This window comes from Rhinoraja longicauda, chromosome 8 (assembly GCF_053455715.1).
Source record: "Rhinoraja longicauda isolate Sanriku21f chromosome 8, sRhiLon1.1, whole genome shotgun sequence".
Lineage (NCBI taxonomy): Eukaryota > Metazoa > Chordata > Chondrichthyes > Rajiformes > Arhynchobatidae > Rhinoraja > Rhinoraja longicauda.
In genome coordinates, this window is record NC_135960.1 from 19,752,109 (window position 1) to 19,776,739 (window position 24,631).

At 41.8% G+C, this 24,631-nt stretch overlaps 1 protein-coding gene across 4 annotated transcripts in view; it reads right to left on the minus strand.

The window, feature by feature from the left end:
- Nucleotides 1–24,631, minus strand: part of kynu (kynureninase) — a 177,074-nt gene that overhangs the window by 146,659 nt on the left and 5,784 nt on the right. The window contains exon 2 of one of the 4 annotated variants that reach the window (XM_078403381.1): nt 5,454–5,683. The exons of 2 other annotated variants lie outside the window; for them this stretch is intronic. Coding sequence is in view for 1 of the 2 variants with exons in the window: in XM_078403378.1 (XP_078259504.1) it covers nt 17,753–17,757 (5 nt within the window). In the remaining variant the exon portion in view is untranslated. Of the gene's footprint in view, nt 1–5,453; nt 5,684–17,752; nt 17,876–24,631 lie in introns of those variants that run through there. One more of the 4 variants, XM_078403378.1, reaches the window with a different exon arrangement.

Sequence of the window (24,631 nt, forward strand, 5' to 3'; positions counted from 1 at the left end):
AGAGGATCTAGGGGGGTAGAGGAACTGAAAGAAATTTTCATGAGGCGAGAAATAGTATTGGGTAGACTAATGGGACTGAAGGATAATAAATCCCCTGGGCCTGATGAACTGCATCCCAGGGTCCTCAGGGAGGTGGCTCTAGAAATAGTGGACGCATTGGTGATCATTTTCCAATGTTCAATAGATTCAGGATCAGTTCCTGTGGATTGGAGGATAGCTAATGTTATCCCACTTTTCAAGAAAGGAGCGAGAGGGAAAAAACAGGGAATTACAGACCAGTTAGCCTGACTTCAGTGGTGGGAAAGATGCTGGAGTCAATTATTAAAGAGGTAATAATGGTGCATTTGGATAGCAGTAAAAGGATAAGTCCGAGTCAGCATGGATTTATGAAAGTGAAATCATTCTTGACTAATCTTCTGGAATTTTTTGAGGACGTGACAAGTAAAATGGATGAAGGGGAGCCAGTGGATGTAGTGTATCTAGACTTTCAGAAAGCCTTTGATAAGGTCCCGCACGGGAGATTGGTGACTAAAATTAGAGCACATGGTATTGGGGGTAGGGTGTTGACATGGATAGAAAATTGGTTGGCAGACAGGAAGCAAAGAGTAGGAGTAAACGGGTCCTTTTCAGAAAGGCAGGCAGTGGCGAGTGGAGTGCCGCAAGGCTCGGTGTTGGGGCTGCAACTGTTTACCATATATATTAATGATTTGGAAGAGGGAATTAGAAGCAACACTAGCAAGTTTGCGGATGACACAAAGCTGGGTGGCAGTGTAAACTGTGAAGAGGATGTTAGGAGGTTGCAGGGTGACCTGGACAGGTTGAGTGAGTGGGCAGATGTGTGGCAGATGCAGTATAATATAGATAAATGTGAGGTTATCCACTTTGGCAGAAGAAACAAGGAGGCAGATTATAATCTCAATGGAGTTAGGTTAGGTAAGGGGGAGGTGCAGCGAAACCTGGGTGTCCTTGAAAGTTGGCATGCAGGTACAGCAGTCAGTGAAGAAAGCTAATGGAATGTTGGCCTTAATAACAAGAGGATTTCAGTATAGGAGTAAAGAGGTACTTCTGCAGTTGTATAGGGCTCTGGTAAAACCACATCTGGAGTATTGTGTACAGTTTTGGTCTCCTAATTTGAGGAAGGACATCCTTGTAATTGAAGCAGTGCAGCGTAGGTTCACGAGATTGATCCCTGGGATGGCGGGACTGACATATGAGGAAAGATTGAAAAGACTAGGCTTGTATTCACTGGAGTTTAGAAGGATGAGAGGGGATCTTATAGAAACATATAAAATTATAAAAGGACTGAACAAGCTAGATGCACGAAAAATGTTCCCAATGTTGGGGGAATCCAGAACCAGGGGCCACAGTCTTAGAATAAAGGGGAGGCCATTTAAAACTGAGGTGAGAAAAAACTTTTTCACCCAGAGAGTTGTGAATTTGTGGAATTCTCTGCCACATAGGCCAGTGGAAGCCAAATCATTGGATGGATTTAAGAGAGAGTTAGATAGAGCTCTAGGGGCTAGTGGAATCAAGGGATATGGGGAGAAGGTAGGCAAGGGTTATTGATTGGGGACGATCAGCCATGATCACAATGAATGGCAGTGCTGGCTCGAAGGGCCAAATGGCCTCCTCCTGCACCTATTTTCTATGTTTCTATGTTTCAACACCTCCTTGGCATGCACTTGATTTTCTGCTGTTTCAAGCATTCCCACAGTGATCTGTCAATTACGTTGCTGTCGCTATCAGAATCTACAATCACTGGCACTGTAACACCTCCGATGGTCACTTCAACTTTCTAGAAATGGGTATCATTCAATGCAAACTGATAATACCTTTTAACAGTATGCTCACCAGGTTCATCACTTCCGAAATCACCTTCTACCTGACGGACATGACCTTTCTTTTTCTGCCAAGGTCTGTCTATCCTGTCACTGGACTTCCCTTTCTCCCTTGTCTTGGAAGATTCACTCTTGTTGTAATCACTTGTCTTATCCCTGGCCTTTCTTTTACATTTCTTTGCAAAATGATCTTTGCCTCCACGCTACCTACATGTTCTACCTTTTGCCGGATAACATGCATCTTTCCCTATGTGACCCTTGTTGCCACACCTGTAACACTCAATCTCACGTTCAGGCTTACTTCTTGGTCTACCGTAGGACAGCCAGTTAACTTGCCCAGTCTTGGAATCTTTCAATTTCATGCTGTGAAATTGTCCCTCAACAGCTTCCAGTGCCCCATGCATTCGAGAAAGCATCATTAAAGTTTGACTCACCCCCTTTTTCTAGCAGCCTTCTCCTGAGCTTGGCTGACTTGCAATGCAGGATAACCTGATCCAATGTCTGGTTTTCCACATCAGCAACCACATATTTGCATCCTACAGACATCTGTCTGAGTCTCATCACAAATTGAGCACCAGTCTCGCCCTCTTCCTGTTTTGTTTTGCAAAATAAATGGCGTTGATATGTAGCATTTGGCACCATCACATAATGACTGTTCAATGCATCAACGGCTTTCTTATAGTCTTCCTTCATTCTGGTGTCAGGGAGTGTTTTAAACATTTCTCAAATTGCTGGTCTAGCGGTGAAGAGAAGCAACGCTCTCTGCTGAGCCTTCTGCCTCGGCGTACTCTCATCATGAAAGAGCCTGCGACTGTCGGCCAAGGCCTCAAATTCCTCCAACCAAGCGTTCCACTTCACGCTGACAGTGTTCGTATCACCTGTCGGATCGAAACGTGGAACTCTGCGAAGTGCGAAGAAATCAGCTCCAGCAACTGCCATTATGACCGTTTTCTAACCTTTTTCCAGCTCGTAGCCACGGACTCAGAATCCAAAATGTTCAAAATATCCAAAATCCAAAATATCCTCATCGCCAATGTCACACCTTCACCTTTGATGTGGAATAATGATACAGACAGAATATTTACAGGTTACATTCCTTACTCTCTCTGTTTATTATCTCTGCCGACCGTAGCCTCCGGCCTTGGCTTACACATCGCACCATCTGACTTCCAAGTCAGCTGATACAAAGTTCAAGATATTTGCATATCATTATTATGACTCATCATCATGACAGTCTTCAACCTAAAATAGCAGCTCTATTTTTATTCCCACAGATGCTGCCTGACCCGTTGAACGTTTTCAACGTTAATTGTCTTCTCTTCTGGCATCTGCAGCTTTTAAAAAATTTCAACTTTGTAAAGGTCACATGTTAACCTCATCAGTCCTGGAGACCGTCTTTGTAAATGAAGGTGTAAAATGGGGTATTTTCACTGTTCTCCATAGAATCAGCCACAATGCCTCACTCTCTCCATTAAATATAGTTAGAGATCAAAGTCACCCTGTCAGGCTTCTCTGTTGCATCTTGCATTATGAGAGCAGCAGACAGAGAATAAATATTTTGCCAAAGTGTATGTCAAGATAGAAATGAAACATCTGTATTCTCAGACTATTCATGCCAATAATGTGTTTTAATAACTGTTCAAGTCTCATTGTGCCATTGCCTTAGTCAAAGGCACATTTGGAACAGTTAATTGTGTCACCCTTTTGGTAAATGCTTCAATCTCGAAGCCATCACTTGCGTTCAAGAAATAGCAAGAAGCCAACATACTCAACAGTCGCACTATTTCTGCAGAAACCTTTGTCATTTGCATCCCCACAATTTAAAACATCTTGGTCCTCATAGAGACCCGATAAGTCATACAGCACGGGAATAGGGTCTTCACTGAGTCTGTGGTGACAATGAAGCATTGACACTAATCCTACACTGATACCATTTAATTCCGTCCATATTCCCATCAACTACTCCAACCTCCCAAGGCCCTCTCCCTCAATCACTCACCAGCAGCAATTTACAGTGGCTAATTAACTTACATCATGCATGTTTTTCAGGTGTGAGTGAAAAATGGAGGATCCAAAGTACACAGAAGAATATGCAAACTTCACATAGATAGTGCCAAAGGCTAGGATTCAACCTGGCTTGCTGGAACTGTGAGGCACCAGCTCTATTGTGTGCGCAACTGTTCCGCCCCTAAAGATATTGTTGTCAGAGGTCATTGAATTGTGCTGCGTCCCAAAGTATCTGACCTCCAGCTTGCACAAATATTCATCCACTCTGCCTGACCCCATGAAAAACACCTCACCAAGCATTTCTCGATTAAACAGCTGGTTCAAAGCAAGCATGTCTCCATCTATAACATTTCTTAAAATAATCTAGATTCATATTTACGGTTAATAAAACACCATTGAGATTCAGTTTGGTGCACCAGAACATATAAAATTGTTAAAAGGAAGTGAACTAATACAAGTGGGGAAATCAGAACAATATTAAAATACTGTTCATCTCTATTACATTCACCTGGTTACACCTGCTCGTCAGTGTAATCAGATGAACAAAACATCTTGTTAAAGTAATGCTTGAGAAATAACAGGAGCTAAAGGCATTTTGTCAGGTAATTTCATCATTTTCTTACTTGTGCAGGTATGGATATAGCAGGTCCAGAGCATCGAGTTATTAAATATAGTTACAGGGAGTGAATCATTGAGTCCCGCTAACTATTTCTGCCACTCATTTTAAGTCATGTCCAATATTTCTCCACTTATTCCTTTTGGCCAACAGGATTGGAGAAGGAAAGAAGATGGAGAGTGACAAGATAGTTCATACAGTGGATGGGAAAGGAAGAGCAGCCTTCTCACAGCTCCAGCAACCCGGGTTCAATCATGACCTCTGGTGTTGATTTAGTGGAGTTTGCACATTCTGTTTTTGACTGTATGGGTTCACCTTGGGCGTTCAATTTTTCTCTCATCTGGAAGAATGTGATAGACCGGAATACTTTGAGAGTAGGCATGAAGTGCCAAATGACCTCCTTCTATGATATGTCAAGCAAATAACAAGGCAAATCTGAGGAGTCATTTTGCACAATCAGCAAGGCAAAAGTGAAGAAATAACAGACAATGAAAGGACCTTTTTCTCTTACACTGACAAGGAAAACTGTAAATTCTTTGCATGTCGACAGAAGTGAGGATGGAGAAGGATTTAAGAAAATGGAAAGTGGTAGAAGAAAAGAACTTGGCCCTCCTGAGAAATAGTTTATTTCACAAAAGAAAGCAAAGCCAGGTGCAGGTTGATGTGCTTGAACAATTATCGAGAGATGTATTGCCAGGCCTGATGTGCATCAAATGTAACAGAGCTTCCACCAGCTGAACTTGATACCACAATAAATTATGACATTTTAATATATATTTCAGAATTCATGATCACATTTTCAGTTCAGTAACCATCCACTAAATCTAATTTAGAGACATAAGGTTGAAAAGGGCCTTGAACTACAGCTCCTCTCCAAAACCTTTGTGGGATGCACTCCAGGGTGCAAGGAAATTGCATTGTGTTTATTATAACAGCTCTGGGCTCACAAAAAAATATAATCCCAACATCTGCTTATGTTTGAAAATCCTTACACAATCGTCAAGTCCAAAGGTATTTCTTGCAGCTCAGCAGTCAAACAACCCAGGATTCAAAGGTTGCTAGTATTTGTAGAATCACCAGAAGTACAAGGTCAGCAAGATTTACCAAGTTGTCAATAAGGTAGTTGCATTTCCCCACTTGTTCATCCTTGATTTCTGTTGGGGATTATTCATGAGTTACGGAATTAGCTGGATAGCGGGCATTAATATAGATGAGAACTAATCTGCAAAAAGACCAGTTCAAATGTAAACCAACAAGCAGTAATCAGTTTTCAAATCAAGCAAATAGTTTTGTAAGTGAACAGTATTTTTATTTTTAAATACACTTTATTCATAATAAAATATAAGCAACATAAAAAATGCAAAATTCATTACATTCTTAACATGTCCATACATTTACTATTGCTAGTTATACCAAGTTGTCTCAGCACCTTTTTTACACATAACACTTTTGTCACTGTTGTGGCCCTCTGGGATGATCTCTCATCCTTTGTTGCCTTACAATACCAGAGAGCTGGGTTCGATCCTGACTATGCGTGCTGTCTGGGTAGAGTTTGCACGTTCTCCCCGTGACCGCATGAATTATCCTTGGGTGCTTCGGCTTCGTCCCACATTCCAAAGACATACAAGTTTGTAGGACGAATGGCTTTGGTAAAGATTGTAAATTGTCCCTGGTGTGTAGGATAGTGCTAGCGTAGTTGAGGTTTGTGGTTGGCGCCGACTCGGTGGGCCCGTTTCCGCACTGTATCTCTAAACTAAACTAAACTAGACTTATCCCCTCAACGATCTGGTAGCAAAAGGACTGTGGTCCTTCCCCACAGAACCTTCATGTTGGCTATGGGGAAGGACCCCCCATTTGGCTGGAGCAGATAGGAAAGGTGAATTAAAAATTGGTTCTGTGCGGGCAGTGTTTCCTCTCAATAACTGGGAAGAATCTGGTCATTAGGTGTGAGGTTCTCTCGGGGCAGTTTGTACTTGGTGCACATGTGGCCTATCCCTCTCCCCTCCACGTTATCACTCGGACTGTTTTCCAGTTCATCTGAAAATCGAAGGTGGAGTGTGTACAACCGATCACGTTGCACAACTCTACAAACCAACGTGTGCAAAATGCCTATCCAACATCACGCTCATCCTGATGTGGCAGCATCAGGTATTGCCTAGAACTAAGGTAGGTGGGTACCATATGTCACAAGCTGCGGATGTTCTACCTGTTCCTGCTGTTGTGAAAAATGGAGCTGGTCTCAATGCCATACAATGTGCCAATCAGCCGGTCAATGCCACAATACACATTCTTCATGGAAAAAATGTTCCAGAACTACACGTTGGCCAACAGGTCCACCAGACAGGTCCACCATCAGCATGGAACATCCTATAGGCACTGCAGGGCAAGGAGTCAATGGATCTTGTAGGGTGATTCCCTGAGAGAACACCCAGTTATTCTGCCAGAATGCCTCATTGCCAGAACTCACCAGCAAGCACCAAGACCTCGCTTGGCTGATGTTGCCAGAGGCACTCCCAGTCAGTTCCTTCCAGTACCATTGGAAATGAACTGTACTGTGAATTGTACTGTTTTCAAGGGAGAGAGATTAAGCTCTTCGAGCTAACGGAATCAAGGGATATAGGGAAAAAGCAAGAACAACATACTGATTATGGATGATCAGCCATGATCATATTGAATGGCAGTGCTGGCTCAAAGGGCCGAATGGCCTGCTCCTGCACCTATTTTCTATGTTTCTATGGCCCAGAGCAGGAGTTGGCTGCTCAAGAGATATGGTTTATAAATTGACATGACCATGAAATGTTCTTGTGTGCATTAGCCAAATGTAAAATAATGGGATATACTAATTGGCCTACATCAAACCTGGGTTCAGACAATCCACTGGGAACACCAAACAGTGAAGAAAGCTAATGGCATGTTGGCCTTCATAACGAGAGGATTTGAGTATGGGAGCAAAGAGGTCCTTCTGCAGTTGTATAGGACCCTGGTGAGACCACATCTGGAGTATTGTGTGCAGTTTTGGTCTCCTAATTTGAGGGAGGACATCCTTGCTATTGAGGCAGTGCAGCGTAGGTTCAAGAGGTTAATCCCTGGGATGGCGGGACTGTCATATGAGGAAAGATTAGAAAGACTAGGCTTGTATTCACTGGAGTTTAGAAGGATGAGAGGGTATCTTATAGTGACGTATAAAATTATAAAAACTGGACAAACTAGATGCAGGAAAAATGTTCCCAATGTTGGGGGAGCCCAGAACCAGGAGCCACAGTCTAAGAATAAAGGAGAGGCCATTTAAAACTGAGATGAGAAGAAACTTTTTCACCCAGAGAGTTGTGAATTTGTGGAATTCTCTGCCACAGAAGGCAGTGGAGGTCAATTCACTGGATGAATTTAAAAGAGTTAGAAAGAGCTCTAGGGGCTAGTGGAATCAAGGAATATGTGGAGAAGGCAGGCACAGGTTACTGACTGTGGATGATCAGCCATGATCCCAATGACTGGCGGTGCTGGCTCGAAAGGACAAATGGCCTCCTCCTGCACTTATTTTCTATGTTTCTATGTTTCTAATTTCAGCTATATTATTTTGCACCATTATGACTGCGATCTACAAAGCTTCCAGATCACAGATACGTTGTTATCTAGCATATCAAAAACAGTTGAAAGCAGATATGATGGTGGCTTTTAACAGGCTTTTAGATGGCCACATGAATATGCAGGGAAAGGAGGCAAACGGATAGGCAGGCAGATGAAGTTAGTTTATCTTGGCATCATGTTCGGCACAGGTATTGTGGGCCGAAGGGCCTGTTCGTGTGCTGTTTTTTTTTAATGTTCAAAATGATAGCAATTCTCACAAATACATGAAGAAACACCTTTCAAATAATGTGCTAATTGATGCTCCAATAGTCTGGTATTTTGATCATTGCCCAGAATGTGTTACCAGGTACAAGAGTGGTCACAGAATAGGGTGTTCTAATTTATCATAGCATTATATATATAGAGAGAAATAGCATACTGAATCTGGTGCAAACTCCTGCCATTCCTGCTGCTATATGCTGCTGTGCTGGGAACATTATGCTGGAAGTGAGCTGGGAACGTGAAGTAAACACCTGCCATCCCAGCTGCTGCACATCGAAGCTGGTGCAAATCCTGGGATGAATCACCCCAGGTTTCAGTATTGAGAATCTGCCAGCTGGATGACATGGGGAGAACAATATGACTGCTTTGCGCTGAGATGTGGTGCTTGTGGCTGCACTCTGGCCAGCATCGCTGGTCGCCAGCAGTGGCCTCTCCATGTGTTAACTGGTTCCATGAATCCTACAGTATCTGCATCACTGTTTAGTTTAGTTTAGTTTAGACATACAGTGCGGAAACAGGCCTTTTGGTCATCCGAATCTACATTGACCAGCTATCCCCACACAATTAAAACTATCCTACACATACTGGAGACAATTTACAATTTTACCAAGCCAATTGGCCTACAAATCTGTATGTCTTTGGAGTGTGGGAGAAAACCAGCGCACCCAGAGAACACCCGCGCAGGTCACGGGGAAAATGTGCAAACTCCGTACAGACAGCACCTGTGGTCAGGATCGAACATGGATCTCTGGCGCTGTAAGGCAGCAACTCTACCACTACCCAGCCATGCCGCCCCAGAGGGGTACGTACCTGTGAATATTTGAACTGTTTAACACAGAGCACCATAACAAATTCATTGTCTGCATGGTGCTCTTTAAGGGGATTCCCATTAACAACAGATTCTGCATGTAGTGGAATGCAAGTATGTTTGCACTTAAACATTGGGGAGTATAATATTTTGCAACTAAAGTTTTAACAAAATTACCAATTGTTCCCAGAGTGAATAATTTCACACAAAAAAAAGAGGATTTAGTCCTTCCATTTTACGACAAAAAGATTTATTCTACAAATAATGGGTTTTTCAGGTTGGGTCTCAAACCTTTTGCAGTGCTCAGAACAGCTTCAGATCTATAAAATATATAAAATCCATCAAAAGGCACATAGTTTCCCTTTCATATTGCCAAATTTATCTTTTGAGCAATTAAGCCAAATATTTAGTGTATAGACAAATGCATAGCTTACTCAAGCATCACTTTGGCTTTGATTTGCTGCATTTGAAGTGTGCTATATTGCCCAGTATCTATTAGAACATCTGTTAGAATATCTAAGTGGTGGAGCAGTTAGCAGCATATCAAGGGTTGTAAAGGAGGGGAAATCAATCAGTTACATGTTCAGCCAGTGAGCAAAATCTGTTCAGGTGCAAGGGAGGAAGTTCTCCAGACTTTCACAAAAAGGCCAGACATATACAGTATTTGGCTCAAGAGCAACAGTCCTGTCCCTCGTGTTTTCAAAAAGCATCTCTCCCTTCAATCCCCACAATTTTAAAATCACCTCAAAATCATTCAGTTTGTGAAAATGCAAGAAGCATCTTTGCCTGTGCACATGCAAGGCGAAAGAGCTTCTACTCTGATTTATTTGCAGTTGGCGAAAAGATTAATGAATTCATGAAGGTTGAGCAAAGTGTGAACAGATATTGATTGTGATGCTATGCATAGAAAGCAGTACTGTATCTTTGAAAGATTAGATAATAGTTTTTGAATGCATGGTCTATCATCTCATAAGCTTCAATGAGCAAGTTGATGATTATTTGTTCAGCCTTCAAACGTGCACAAAGGCACATCTGAACACTCCTTTCAGTTGAGGCAGAGGTTCATCTGCACCCTTTCCAGCCTGGTCTAGTGCACTCAGTGTTTGCGATATTACCACCACTATATTGGTGAAACTTAATGTAGACTAGGTGACCATTTTACGAACACCTGCACTCTACCTACAATAGCCATCTCGAGCTTCCAGTTGCATGTCATTTTAACATTTCCCACATCAAACTGTTTGTCGTTCGCCTTCTCCTTTTGCCAAAAAGAGAAATGAGACACAAATTGGAAGAACAACATCTTAAATGCCGCTTAGGTTCAAAACCCAATGGTCAAACCAGGATAGGACTTTCATTACAAATATTAAGGCTCTGGGCAATGCTGTAGAACAGAGTGACCAAGTAGTGCAAGTACATATGTTCCCTAAAAGTATCATCACTGGTAAATAGTTGGTGAAGATGATGTTGGCATGCTGGCTTTGATCAGTCAGAGCACTGAGTATAGGAGTTGGGACATTATGTTGCAATTGTACAAGATGTTGGGAAGGCTGCACTTGGAGTGCTGTGTACAGTTTTGATCAAGCTGCTGAAGGAAAGTTGAAAAGAGTGCAAAGAAGATTCACAAAAATGATGTGAGGATTTGAGGGCCTGAGCTATAGTTAAGTTTATTGTTATGTGTACTGAGATACAGTGAAAAGCTTTTTTGTTATCCAGCTTTTTGTTAAAGCGTGTTATCCAGCCAGTGGAAAGACAATACATGATTATAATCAAGCTGCCCTTAATGCACTAATACAGAATAGAAGGGAATAACTTTAAGTGCAAGATACAATCCAGAAACGTCAGAGTGATAGTTGAAGTGTCTCCAATGAGGTAGATGGGAGCTCAGGAGCGCTCTCCTGTTGGTGTTAGGATAGTTCAGTTGCCTGATAACAGCTGGGATGAAACTGTCCCTGAATCTGGAGGCATGTGTTTTCAAACTTCTGTACTTCTTGCCTGATGGGATAGGAGAAAAGAGGAAGCAGTTGAGACTCGCACTTGATTAAGTAGGTGGCCTTGCTGAGGCAGCGTGGAATATAGGAATCAATTGAAGGGAAGTTGGTTCATGTGATGGTCTGGGTTGTGTCCACAGTTCTCTGCAATTTCTTGCGGTCTTAGATGGAGCATCCTGATAAAATGCTTTCTACAGTGCATCTGTTGAAATTGGAGAGAATTGCTGGAGACATGCAGAATTTGTTAAGCCTTCTAAGGAAGCAGAAGATAGACACAAAAAGCTAGAATAACTCAGCGGGCCAGGCAGCATCTCTGGAGATGCTTCGGGTCAAGACCCTTCTTCAGACCCTTTTTCAGAAATAGAGTTGTTGGTGTGCTTTCTCGGCCAATGCTTCAATTATGTCTAGTCCAGTACAAATTGCTGGTAATATCTACTCCTAGGAACTTGAAGCTTTCAAACATATCTACTTTGGCGCTGTCAATGTATGTTCACTTCCTAAAGTCGATCAATATCTCCTTTGTCCTGCTGACACTGAAAGATTGTTGTCTTGACACCAGGTTACGGGGTCCTTAATCTTCCTATACTTCATCTCGTTATTATTTCATAACCGGCCCACTACGGTGGTATCGTCTGCGTATTTGTAAATTGAGTTGGATTTGTACTTGGCTGCACGGTCATGGGCGTATAAGGAGTAAAGAAGGAGATTGAAAATGCATCCTTCTGTGCACCAGTGTGGAGGATTGTCATAGAGGAAGATTTGCCACCTATCCTCACTGATTGAGGTCTGTTGGTCAGGAAGTCAAGGATCCAGTTGCAGAGATGAGTGCTGACTTCAAATTCCACGAGTTTGGAGATGAGCTTGGATGAGATAATGGTATTGAAAGCAAAGCTGTAGTTTATGAATAGAGGTTTGATGGAGGTAGGTCTCTTATCCGGGTGATCCAGGGATGTGTAGGGCAAGGGACATGGCATCAACCCTGGACCTATTGTGGCTGTAGGCAAACTGTAGTGTTTGGTCGACTGGATTAAATGCATTCCACAACCATTCTCTCAAAGCACTTTATGATGGTGGAATATCAAGGCCACTGGGTGATAGCATTAAGGCATGCAATCTTGCTTGATTAGATGTAAGAGGAAAGAATACAATTACTAAAAAATAAACATTATTAATGTATATTATAAAGGAGAATGTATGGGGAAGGTCATGGTGCAAGTGCAAGAAGCAGTCAAAACAACTCTCTTTGAAAAGGGCCACAGCCAAATAGCTTGGTGACCTCTCACGCATTTATCACCCATTAGCTTCTCTCATCTCCTTTCCTTTTATTTTTCCTCTTTCAAGAAAACTAAATGTGATTCAGTAAAACGTACACTTTGAGTGCCTTCAAAATCACTCCCTCAAGTTGTTTAACTTGGCACAAGAGTGAATGGAAAGACAAGGAACAGAGCATTGCTGCCATTCAAAGGCATAGCATGAAAGAAATCCTTTGAAGGGTTAAGGTTAGGGTTAGACCTACAGCCATGTGTCGGCCCCATTTGAGAATAAAGACAAATAATCATAGAAAACTGAAGCATTGAACATTTCACATGTATAAAATACTGTAGGAGAGGGTAACATTGGAGGCAAAATAGCAGGAGAAAGGTTAGTACCATTTGTAACTAACTTTATGAACCTTTTCAAAATGTTTATTATTTTGCATGATTTCAATGTATCGGCAAGGAATATGAAGAGACCAAGGGAGCAGATGTGGTGAAGGCCAGGTTAAACACCACATTTCCACAGGGCTTCCCTGTTCTCCACCTTTTGGCAAAGTAGTTTTGAACAATGGTTTATTGTTTATTAGCCTAAAAAAATAATGAATTATGTTGTGACCCACAAGGGTAAATTAGCATCAAAATGTATTTCAGGTCCTGGCATTAAAGCACTACGTTACACCAAAATATTGTGATCAGATAGAGTCAATTTTCTTTCATTATCACTGGATTGAGCTAGTTTTCACAATTCCACACCAGATCTACAATGGTGGCAGCACCCCTCATTAGGGAAAGGAGAGAACACCTGTCATTTCAGCTGTTACCAACTAAATATTGTGATAGTCTGCTGAGATTACCTATCATTGTTAATGATGATGACATTTCTGCCCCAAAATGATTATGGCCAAATCATCTTCAGCAGATTGCCTTAAGTCTTGCTCTTATTTTAACTACGGAGTAAGCTATCAATCCATACCACATACCAAATTAATTTTAAAGCAAGACTCGGTAGAGTTTACTTATAAATTAGTCATCTGAATACTTAAGCAGCACTCATCATTTATATTAAGCATCAGAACGATGCAAAGTGAAAAACAATTGCAAATGTTGTGTCATCATAAAATTAAACAAAAACAACACAATGCAGCAAGAATTTGCTTCAATTTACATGAAAAGCTGAAACCGTAAAAGATGTAGCAGGGTCTCAATATTCCTGTTGAAGCATGCTACCCTCCAGATTGTGCTGCTGGAAGGCATATCCAATTATTATTTTCAGGATATGTATTATTTTCATTTTTTATATCTCTACCAAGACTCCGACAGCATCTCTCAATTTAAGGTCACAAGATACACCATGTCACTTATAATTTCTGAAATTATTAAGGTCCATCAAGTGTATCATACAAGTCTCATTAAAACCTATATTTAGATACATCTGAATATAATTGATATTGCTTGCATCCCAGGAATAAAATGGTGTCTGATTGTTTCTCTTTCATTGGTACCTGCTTCATTCTGATACCTCTTTCTCGTTCAACAACCCCAACCTCCACCCACCTCCATCTCCCTCCACTCCCCACCTCCCCCCCCCCCCCCCCCCCCCCCCGTCACCTCACTGGCCATCATCTTCAAAGCCAGAAATTGTTAGTAGGAACTAGTTGCGTTATCAGCCTTTTATGCCTTACATTCACAGTATGCATAAAACATTGAGTCTGAACTGGAATGGGCACACATGAAATGCACTACAATTAAATTCCACTACAACCGCTGGGATAGGAGGGGCATTACAACATTGTAGAGGAAGTCTTTTTAACATTTGTCAGCAGAAAATTAGGAAAAAGATAATCCATTTCACATCTGAAGAAGAGCTCCAACCGGAAACGTCACCCATCCTTTTTCTCCAGAGATCCTGCCCGACCAGCTGAGTTACTGCAGCACTTTGTGTCTTTCATCTATTTCACATCTCAGTGAACCTATTTCGCATATAAATAAGTGGCAATACACACCACCACCTTCGGGCAAAAGGTAACGCACACCTCCACATTCAGGGACAGTTTCTTTCCAACATTTATCAGGCAACTGAACCATCCTAGCAACAACTAGAGAGCAGTCTGAACCACTATCTACCTCGTTGGAGACTCGGACTATCTCTATTTTTGATCAGACTTTACTGGCTTTATCTTGCACTAAACATTATTCACCTTCTTCCCCATTGTCATGTATCTGTACACGGTGGCTGGCTCGATTGTAATCACGTATTGTTTTTCCGCTGACTGATTAGCATGCAACAAAATCTGTTCAGTGTACCTCGGTACACGTAACAATAAACTAAACTCAACTTGTTCCGCAGCCTAAAGGAAGTGCCATCCCGATGCATTGTCTGTCCTTTCCCTCCTCTGGTGCTGTTTGACCTGCTGAGTTCTTCCAGAGGTTTTTTTTGCTCAAATTTCCAGTATTTATGGCTTCTTGTGTGACCATTGCACAAATGGTTGGGGAAATGCATGGAAAAATAGCTCCATAGATGGTATTACACTGCCTACATATTCAAATAAATAATTTCAGAATGTACAATGTTGAAGTAAAATTATTCAGGCAGCATTTCAGCATTACGAGGAGATTTACGGAGGATTTCCTATTTGCTCAGATCCTTGGGCATGTACCCATGCATTGCTCCACATTTAATTAGCCATTGCCAAGCATCAACATGGAAATAGCCACTCTGGGAATTCTGATGCTGAGTTAGAGAGCACTTAACTCAAATACGCACCATAAAGGAGAACATAAAATGCATGCGACCAACTAATAAGGTCAAGGCAGAAGTGTGACGGAATGCCCACCAGTATGGATAATCCTTTCACTGCACAATGAAATGCCCCCAGCAAAGCAGTCAGTTCAAGGGAGTAATTAAGGATGAACGTTCAATATTGGCCTTGCTGGCAACGTACATGTCCCCTAAATTAACAAACAAAAATACTCTCCGTAAGGAGCTATTATCCACGAAAAAGTGGCATGGTGGCGCAGTGCCCGAGTTGCTGCTTTACAGTGCCAGAGTTGCTGCTTTACAGCACCAGAGACCCAGGTTCGATACTGACTACGGGTGCTGCCTGTACAGAGTTTGTACGTTCTCCCCATGACCTGCATGGGTTTCCCCCCTTACTCCAAAGACATACAGGTTTAGAGGTTCATTGGTTTGGTATAATTGTAAATTGTCCCTAGTCTGTGTAGGGTAATGTTAGTGTACACGGATTGCTGGTCTGCACAGACTCGGTGGACCTGTTTCCACGATGTATCTCTAAAATAAACCAAAAAAAGTTGTCTGCTTTTTTGTCCCTCATAACCCGCTTACACTTCTTCAAAAATAGCTTCAAAACCTGAAACCTACCACCAGATATGTGGGAGGATCAATTTTCCACCGTCCCACCCAATTTTGGCTTGTACCATTTAAAAATAAATCCCTAGTAAGACAGTTACAATAGACAATAGACAATAGGTGCAGGAGTAGGCCATTTGGTCCTTCGAGCCAGCACCACCATTCAATGTGATCATGGCTGATCATTCTCAATCAGTACCCCGTTCCTGCCTTCTCCCCATACCCCCTGACTCCGCTATCCTTAAGAGCTCTATCTAACTCTCTCATGAATTCATTCAGAGAACTGGCCTCCACTGCCTTCTGAGGCAGAGAATTCCACAGATTTACAACTCTCTGATTGAAAAGGTTTTTCCTCATCTCCGTTCTAAATGGCCTACTCCTTATTCTTAAACTGTGGCCCTTGGTTTTGGACTCGCCCAACATTGGAAACATGTTTCCTGCCTCTAATGTGTCCAACCCCTTAATAATCTTATATGTTTCGATAAGATCCCCTCTCATCCTGCTAAATTCCAGTGTATACAAGCCTAGTCGCTCCAGTCTTTCAACATATGACAGTCCTGCCATTCCGGGAATTAACCTAGTAAACCTACGCTGTATGCCCTCAATAGCAAGAATATTCTTCCTCAAATTTGGGGACCAAAACTGCACACAGTACTCCAGGTGCGGTCTCACTAGGGGCATGTACAACTGCAGAAGGACTGCCTACATCATTAATCCGTTATAACAATTCATTAGGCAGGATAAAACCGGCAAAACAGTGATGAAAAGCACAATGAGAACAGAAACATGGGCTGAGGAAAATCACTGACTGCTGCTAAGAACCATTTCACAGATGTAACTCCTGGCCCAACCATTAATACCAATAGGTTTGTAGAAATTGATTAGGGGCATCAAACACAATTGATCACAACTTCAACGCAATGTAGACAAAAAATGCTGGAGTAACTCAGCGGGCCAGGCAGATTCTCTGGAGAGAAGGAATGGGTGACGTTTCGGGTCGAGACCCTTCTTCAGGCTCAGTATCACACTGCATTACTTCAACGCAGTGCGATCAATGCAAATCTGTTATAATCTGAAGAATTTCATTTTATAAAAGGTTTTTCCTACTCAGTAACAAAATACCGCGTGTACAGCTGGAACCCCACCTCCTGCACATTATGCTATTCGGAGTTTAATATGGACACACCATTTGTTTCTGCTTGTGAAGAAAATAAATACAAGGGGAAAAGTCACAAAATGCATTTGATTCTGCAAACAAATCCTATCACGTGAAATTGCGATCTATTCCACCGCTCTGAAACTGGCATGTGAATCATTTGTTTGTGGCCCATTGCACATTGATCACGCCAATGTCAGGCAATAATTAGCTCAAAGGACTTCGTTCAAGAAAGCCTGTCACCATCCCAGCAACCTGCAAATCCCACACACTCATTAAACACTTTACGCTCCATAGTTTTTTTTTCTACAATTTACTGTCTCAACACATTTTAAAGTCCATTTCAGTCGGTCTCAAAAACAACAGGTAGACGCAATTCGACAACTCTGCAACTATTTAATACTCAGCCTGGAGCCACGAAAAACTAGAAAAGTTATTTCTCTCGGCTAAATAAATTTAATCTCATTCATATCATATCATATCATATATATACAGCCGGAAACAGGCCTTTTCGGCCCACCAAGTCCGTGCCGCCCAACGATCCCTGTACATTAACACTATCCTACACCCACTAGGGACAATTTTTTACATTTACCCAGCCAATTAACCTACATACCTGTACGTCTTTGGAGTGTGGGAGGAAACCGAAGATCTCGGAGAAAACCCACGCAGGTCACGGGGAGAACGTACAAACTCCTTACAGTGCAGCACCCGTAGTCAGGATCGAACCTGAGTCTCCGGTGCTGCATTAGCTGTAAAGCAGCAACTCTACCGCTGCGCTACCGTGCCGCCCTTCAACATTTCTTACCAACTTCGTGAATTAAAGTCACTGAAAGTCAGCACCAAAAAAAGGAACAGGACAACTACCTCATGTGTGTGATCCACAGACCTCGATGTATCTTTCGCCTCTTTGGGTCTGACAGTGTTAGTCAAATGGATCAAGTTTTAACTAATGAGATATATTCGTATCTCTCACAATCTCTCTATTTACCAAACCAAAAAAATTGCTAACAATGCAGTTTAGATGTCAGTTGAAACTGAGAATCGATCAAGTTTTAACCAATGAGATATATTCGTATCTCAGGCAGTATTTCAGCATTACGAGGAGATTTACGAGGAGATTTACGGAGGATTTCCTATTTGCTTCTTTCAAAAATAAAAAAAATATTGAAGCAGTTCTAATCTGTAAAGAAACCAATACTCCGTTTGGCATTTAATATACATTATTATTATGAATATAGTTTATTCATTAAGTTTATTTTAGAAATTTAGGAAGTCTGAACCTTGGAACATCTTGCAGAGCTTTACTGCAAAATTAACTTCTTTTAAAGTGTAGTGACTGTTACAGTGTTAATTTTGTTCATGGGAAGAGATTGCAAGGGAATAATCTGTGTCTGAAAGATCGCCGGTGGGAAAGTGTGCGAGCAATTCACACTCCAAGGACCAGAATGGCTTGGCTTTGTGGAACAGAGAAAAGGAAAATGCTGGAAAAACTCAACGGGTCAGCACATATCTGCGGGAAGAGATACAGAACTAATGTTTCAGGTCTGTTTCTCTTTGCACAGATGCAGATGATTGTTTCCAACATTTTCTGTTTTTATTTTGGAGTTGAGGTGACAGAGGGAAGGTGAGAGGGGTGACATTGAAGGTGAGAGGGGAAACATTTAATAGGAACCCGAGGGGCAACTTTTTTCACACAGAGGTGATAGGTATATGGAACTAGTTGTCAGAGGAGGTAGCTGAAGCAGGCAATATAACTAAATTTAAAATGCATTTGGACAAGTACACAAATATGAAGGCTTTAGAGGGATGGGGGCCAAATAAAGGCAGGTGGGACTAGTGTAGATGGAACAATTTGGTCTGCATGGGCAAGTTGAGCCATTGGGACTATTTCTGTGTTGTATGACTCTATCACTCTATTTCCAGCATCTGCAGTTTTGATTTTCTCTTTCAGGCTTTGTGTGTTTAGGTGTGATGCTGTGACAGGTCCATCAAAGATGCATGATGTTTCTGTCCAGATTTGAGATCCTATTTGATATCTTGAAGGTTAAATACCAGAAGAGACAGAAAACACCAAGTTTTACAAAGGCCGAAGTTGAACAAAACTACAGTTCTCCACACAGCCTGAGCTGAGAGAAATTTGACATTGCAGCTATCTGCAAACCACATCAGCTTGTTTGTGTAGTGCCAGGGGCTGCTTCAACAATTACAAATAAATTCAATCCTGTATCACATTTGGTGCTAATAACACAGGAGACCGAGAATATGGTGAAGAAATTAAAGGTTACGAAGTACCTATAAGAAGGAAAGACCGATCAGAAGACTTAAAGTGGGAATTTCAGAGTTTATGCCCTTGACAGCTACAGACAAATCAACAATGGCAACAGGATTTGTCATGAGCCCATAATGGTACCACAGAGAATTGTACTCTCAGCCGCCTTTGCAGAACGATGGAAGAATCTGAAAATGGAGAGCATTTTAAAATCAAGGCATTGCTGAACTGGCAGCCACTATGGATCAACAATCACAAAAATGTGAAGTGTGCATGGGGCTATTTGGGACTAGGTATCAGAAATGTGCATCCCTGTTTGTAGAGGGCAGAACTAGGGAGACCGGTGTGCAAAGCAGTGGCATTATCAAGGCAAGAGATAATGGCAGCAGATCAGCTGAGGTGAGGAGAGTAATATTATGGAGGTGAAAGTAGGCAATCTTAGTGATGGTTTTGACATGAAGTTGGGAGCTCATCATGGAGTGAAGTATCTTAACTGCCATAGAATATAAAAGAGGTCATGTTCCATTTTGTAAAACATCTATAAGTTCACAGCTAGGTTACTGTATGCATCATATAACAGGATGGATGTGATTGTTCTGCAGGAGATACCAGGATGTTGTTGGGTTGGAGCTGTATCTATGAGGGGAGACTGGATGGGGTGTGTTAGTCTTCCTTGGAGTGAATTGGAGTGGAGCGGAGTGGAGTGGAGCGGAATGGAGTGGAATGGAGTGGAGTGGAAAAAAGTAGAGTAGAGTAGAGTAGAGTAGAGTAGAGTAGAGTAGAGTATGGAGTAGAGTAGAGTAAAGTAGAGTAGAGTATGTAGAGTAGAGTAGAGTAAAGTAGAGTAAAGAGTAGAGTAGCGTAGAGTAGAGTAGCGGAGAGTAGAGGAGAGGAGAGGAGAGAGGAGAGGAGAGGAGAGGAGAGGAGAGGAGAGGAGAGGAGAGGAGAGGAGAGGAGAGGAGAGGAGAGGAGAGGAGAGGAGAGGAGAGGAGAGGAGAGGAGAGGAGAGGAGAGGAGAGGAGTGGAGTGGAGTGGAGTGGAGTGGAGTGGAGTGGAGTGGAGTGGAGTGGAGTGGAGTGGAGTGGAGTAGAGTAGAGTAGAGTAGAGTAGAGTAGAGTAGAGTAGAGTAGAGTAGAGTAGAGTAGAGTAGAGTAGAGTAGAGTAGAGTGGAGTGGAGTGGAGTGGAGTGGAGTGGAGTGGAGTGGGGTGGGGTGGAGTGGAGTGGAGTGGAGTGGAGTGGAGTGGAGTGGAGTGGAGTGGAGTGGAGTGGAGTGGAGTGGAGTGGAGTGGAGTGGAGTGGAGTGGAGTGGAGTGGAGTGGAGTGGAGTGGAGTGGAGTGGAGTGGAGTGGAGTGGGGTGAAGTGGAGAAAGTAAGAGAGGCACAAAGTATAGAGTAACTCAGAGGGTCAGGCAGCGTCTCTGGAGATAAAAGAATGGTTGACATTTTGGGTCAGGACCCTTCTTCTGACTGATAAGTAAGTAAGAATTTTGTTGTTCTGTCCCTAGTGCTTATTACAATTAAGCACTTTTGGCAATACATGGAACTGCAGATGTTGGAATTTTGAGCAAAACACAAAGTGCTGGAGGAATTCAATGGGTAAGGCAGCGTAGTAGCAGGGAATGTAAAGGTGATTGGAACCATTCTTCAGACCGATGAAGGATCCTAAATCGAAACGTTGTCTGACCTGCTGTTCCTACAGCATTTTCCATTCAGTTATACATTCTTGACCTGACGCTCTTGACTCTGGACTGAGAGAAGAACCTGATTGAGGCAAGAGTAAGAGGGGCAAAGATAGAGAAATTGTAAGTAACATTCTCCCTGAACATGTAAAAAACTAGAGGATTTCAGTAATGTGCAAGATGGACAAGTAGAACTGAGGCTGATTTTTTTTTCATCCAGAGAACGGCTTGGAATTCGGAATCGACTGCCTGAGAGGATGGTAGAGGCAGGGACTCTTCAAACCATTTAATAAGTATCTTGATGAGCATTGAAGCATAGAAGGCTTTGAACGAGTACTGGAAATTGGGATTAAACATGATGAGCCCAAGGGCCTATTTCTGTGCTGTATAACTCTATATGTTTGCAAATGGTCAGGTTTGCTTTCAGCTATCATCTCCGCAGAGAATTCCAGCTGACCTGCCAAGTGTTTTCTGGCACATTGCATATTTTCTTTTAAATTTCCAGCATTTCATGTTTATTCTTATTTTTTTCTCAGCTATTTGTAAACATCAGATTTTTGCAGAGACTCTTGTTTAAATTCAAAAACCTGCCACTTGAGATTATGTTCCACCTTCCGCTTTAGATTTTCTAATTTATTTATTTTTCCCTCGTGTGACATAAATATCATTTCAATCATTTATCGATTTCCTGTTTCATTTATTAAGCATGAAACCAATCCACAGAGATTTCTTCCCCCTTTTTTATATTCTATTAAATTGCTTGTTCCTATTTCATATATTTCACATCTGAAGAGATGGATGCCTCCAACATCAGCATTCCTGTGCTCTTCACAGGTGACAACTGATTTGCTATGTATATACATTATCTTCAGCTCTTTGTTCATTCACATGTAAAATATGGGAGTTAGTTGCAGGGTTAATACTGGAAAGTGCTTCTGCAGTAAAAGATCAGACATGACCTTATTAAACTGAAAATCAGATATTAGGAGCTGAATGTCTAATCCAGCCTCTATTTCATACATTCTTATATCTAATCATTCATTTCATGGACTGTTTCCTACTAGAGTCTTGTGACCAGAATTATTCCGATGTTGTATTTTCTTTATCTGCAAACTGAACTGAAATATATGTTCCACTAAATATGGATGTGCTTAGAATTGAGTAACAAAACCAAGAGTACAGTTCTCAGCTCGAGAGGGAACAGGTCTGATACTCAATGCAAACATCTGACCCTTTTTTAGGATGTACCTTCTCAGTCAGACTCTGTTATTTGTCATTTTCCTTAACCCATCCCAGATTATGTAAGATTAGAGACTACAGGCAAAATGGTCACCATACACCACACTGTAGCTGATGGCTGATGTTGCTGTTGTCACATTGGTACTACAGATGAGGGTGTAATGATAGTTTCATCCTTTGGACCTATTTATTTGTCAATCTCTACTTCTTCTTTACTTATGCTTTGCATCCCTTTCCACTCCAACAAGCCTGACTACGAGGGTGGACACTGCAGGCACTCTGCTGGTATCTCACATAGTGCGCAGAATGATTTCCCAGAAAGGAGAGGCCTAATGGAATAATCCCTAAAAGGAACCTTATAGCATTGCACAACTAAGTTCATTGCACCCAGCTTCCAGGCACAAAATGGATAATATCTCTGACTAGATAGTGCCCAGAATCTGGGTGCCATGAATCAGGGGCAAACCTATCAATTCATCACTTCACAGCATGATCTGGAGAGGATGCCAGTTAAGTCTGGTATTGAGTGGGCTAAGCAAAGCAATGCAGCCTCACTGCAGAGATGTGCACTCAGGGCTGATGAGTGTGGCTCATTGTTGAGGCTTGAGGCCCATTGTTGAGGACTATTTCATGCATTGACAGAAAGACAACGATTCAACAGTCTTTCTCTCCAGTTTCTCTTGGATGTGAAGGAAGCCGTTGTCTCCCCCTCAGTTTATTTGGCTGTAAAGTCCATAGATTTCTCTATTGTCACAACCTCAATGGCTAATGAATAAGGCTGAGCTTGTCAACATCAAGAAATATCTCAGCACTTTGTAGCCACACCACACAGCCAACCTGTCCAACACAGGGAGTTTAATCATACCTGTCACCAGAGTGATTAATTGGTGGAGTTGAACCAGTGGAAAACCAGCGTTAGCACCATTTTCTTGTTTTGTTGTCACAACAACACACAGTGCAGTTTGACCCTTATTCTTTGAAGTGCCTGTGAAAATGTTTGTACTCCAGGAGTAAGAGTGCTGTAACAAAGCAGCACTCTGCAAGATTGCACTAGATTGCACTTGGCTCTGTATATTTATCTCTAATCCTCCTGCTTGTTCCCTACTTTGCTGTGGAGGGCTTTTTAACTACTCGTACCTTGCAGTGAAATGAGTAAGTAAAACTAACTTTGAGATATTGTTTTATATTCATCGTTCCTTGGTCTCTTTTTTTGCTTGAGTTTCTCCTTGAGACTTTTCCTTGGAGATCAATTCATTACTGCTTTCTAACTTTTGAATCTTTGCACAACTTAAACTTTGGGTAGACTCACGGTCTTTATCCTGTCCTGAGTAGACTGGAACCATTTATTAATGTCACCAAACATATGATCTCAAACCCACTGTACATCCTGCTGAGCTACTCCAGCATTTTGTATGTCCTGCTGAGTTACTCCAACATTTTGTAAGATGCTGCCTGTGCCACTGAGTTACTCCAACATTTTGTAAGATGCTGCCTGTCCCGCTGAGTTACTCCACCATTTTGTAATCCAGAGATGCTGCCCATCCTCATAGTCTGGTTCTTCTGTACTGAACTGGACCCACTTCACAAGGTCAGGCAACTTCTCTGTCACATAAATGTGACCAACTCATCCATCATCATTGACATTGGCTCCTCCAAATGATTTTCTATTCAGTCATCATAATCTACAAGAAGAAGGGAATTGGTATCGCTAGTATAATATGTTTTCAAGGTTGAGACCAGAGGAATTGACAACTCGATTCTAAGAGCCTGAAGACAAAAATCCATTTTACTTAAAATTGGCAAGGGATTACTGCTAATCCAATTGTCCCGTGACATACAGCTTGCTTATTTTGGCCTTCACTTGAGTTTGTTCAAGCTCAAACTATGTCAAGAAACCCCTTAAGCAACACCTATTTCAAAACAACAGTCTGTTTTTCCAGGTATTTACAAGTATTTTCAGGCAAACAAACATTTTCCTTCCTGACTGCTTTATTGCTGTAGTAGTCAGGCAGCATTTTTGTATCACTTCAGGTCCAAAAAGACACACATAGCCACAAAGGTATTTGGTCAAATCCAGCCAAGCAGGATATTTTGAATTTCCGAGATCACACACTTTCGTAGAATCCAGGTTGACAGGATACTTTCAGCTACTCTTTCCTGGAAATTGCATGAAAAAAAGATTCCAATTTTCCCTTCTGTTCTGGAAATTATGGGACCCTCAGAATTCTGGCAATCAGTCAGAGCAAGAGCGTCAAAAGAGTCAAGATTCAATAGAGTTTAATTGTCATTGTCACTGGAAACAGATCAATAAAATTCTTGAGCTGCATCTTTACAGGAACATTTACACAAGTAAATATACAATAATCAATAATGCAATAAATGATCAGTTACACTAAGAAACAAGATCATAACAGTGTAAACTCTCATATGTAGTGCAACCTACACAATGTCTATAATAGATCAATGCTGAGGTAGACACAAAATGTTGGAGTAGCTCAGCGAGACAACTGAGTTATTCCAGCATTTTGGGTCTACCTTCGATTTAAACCAGCATC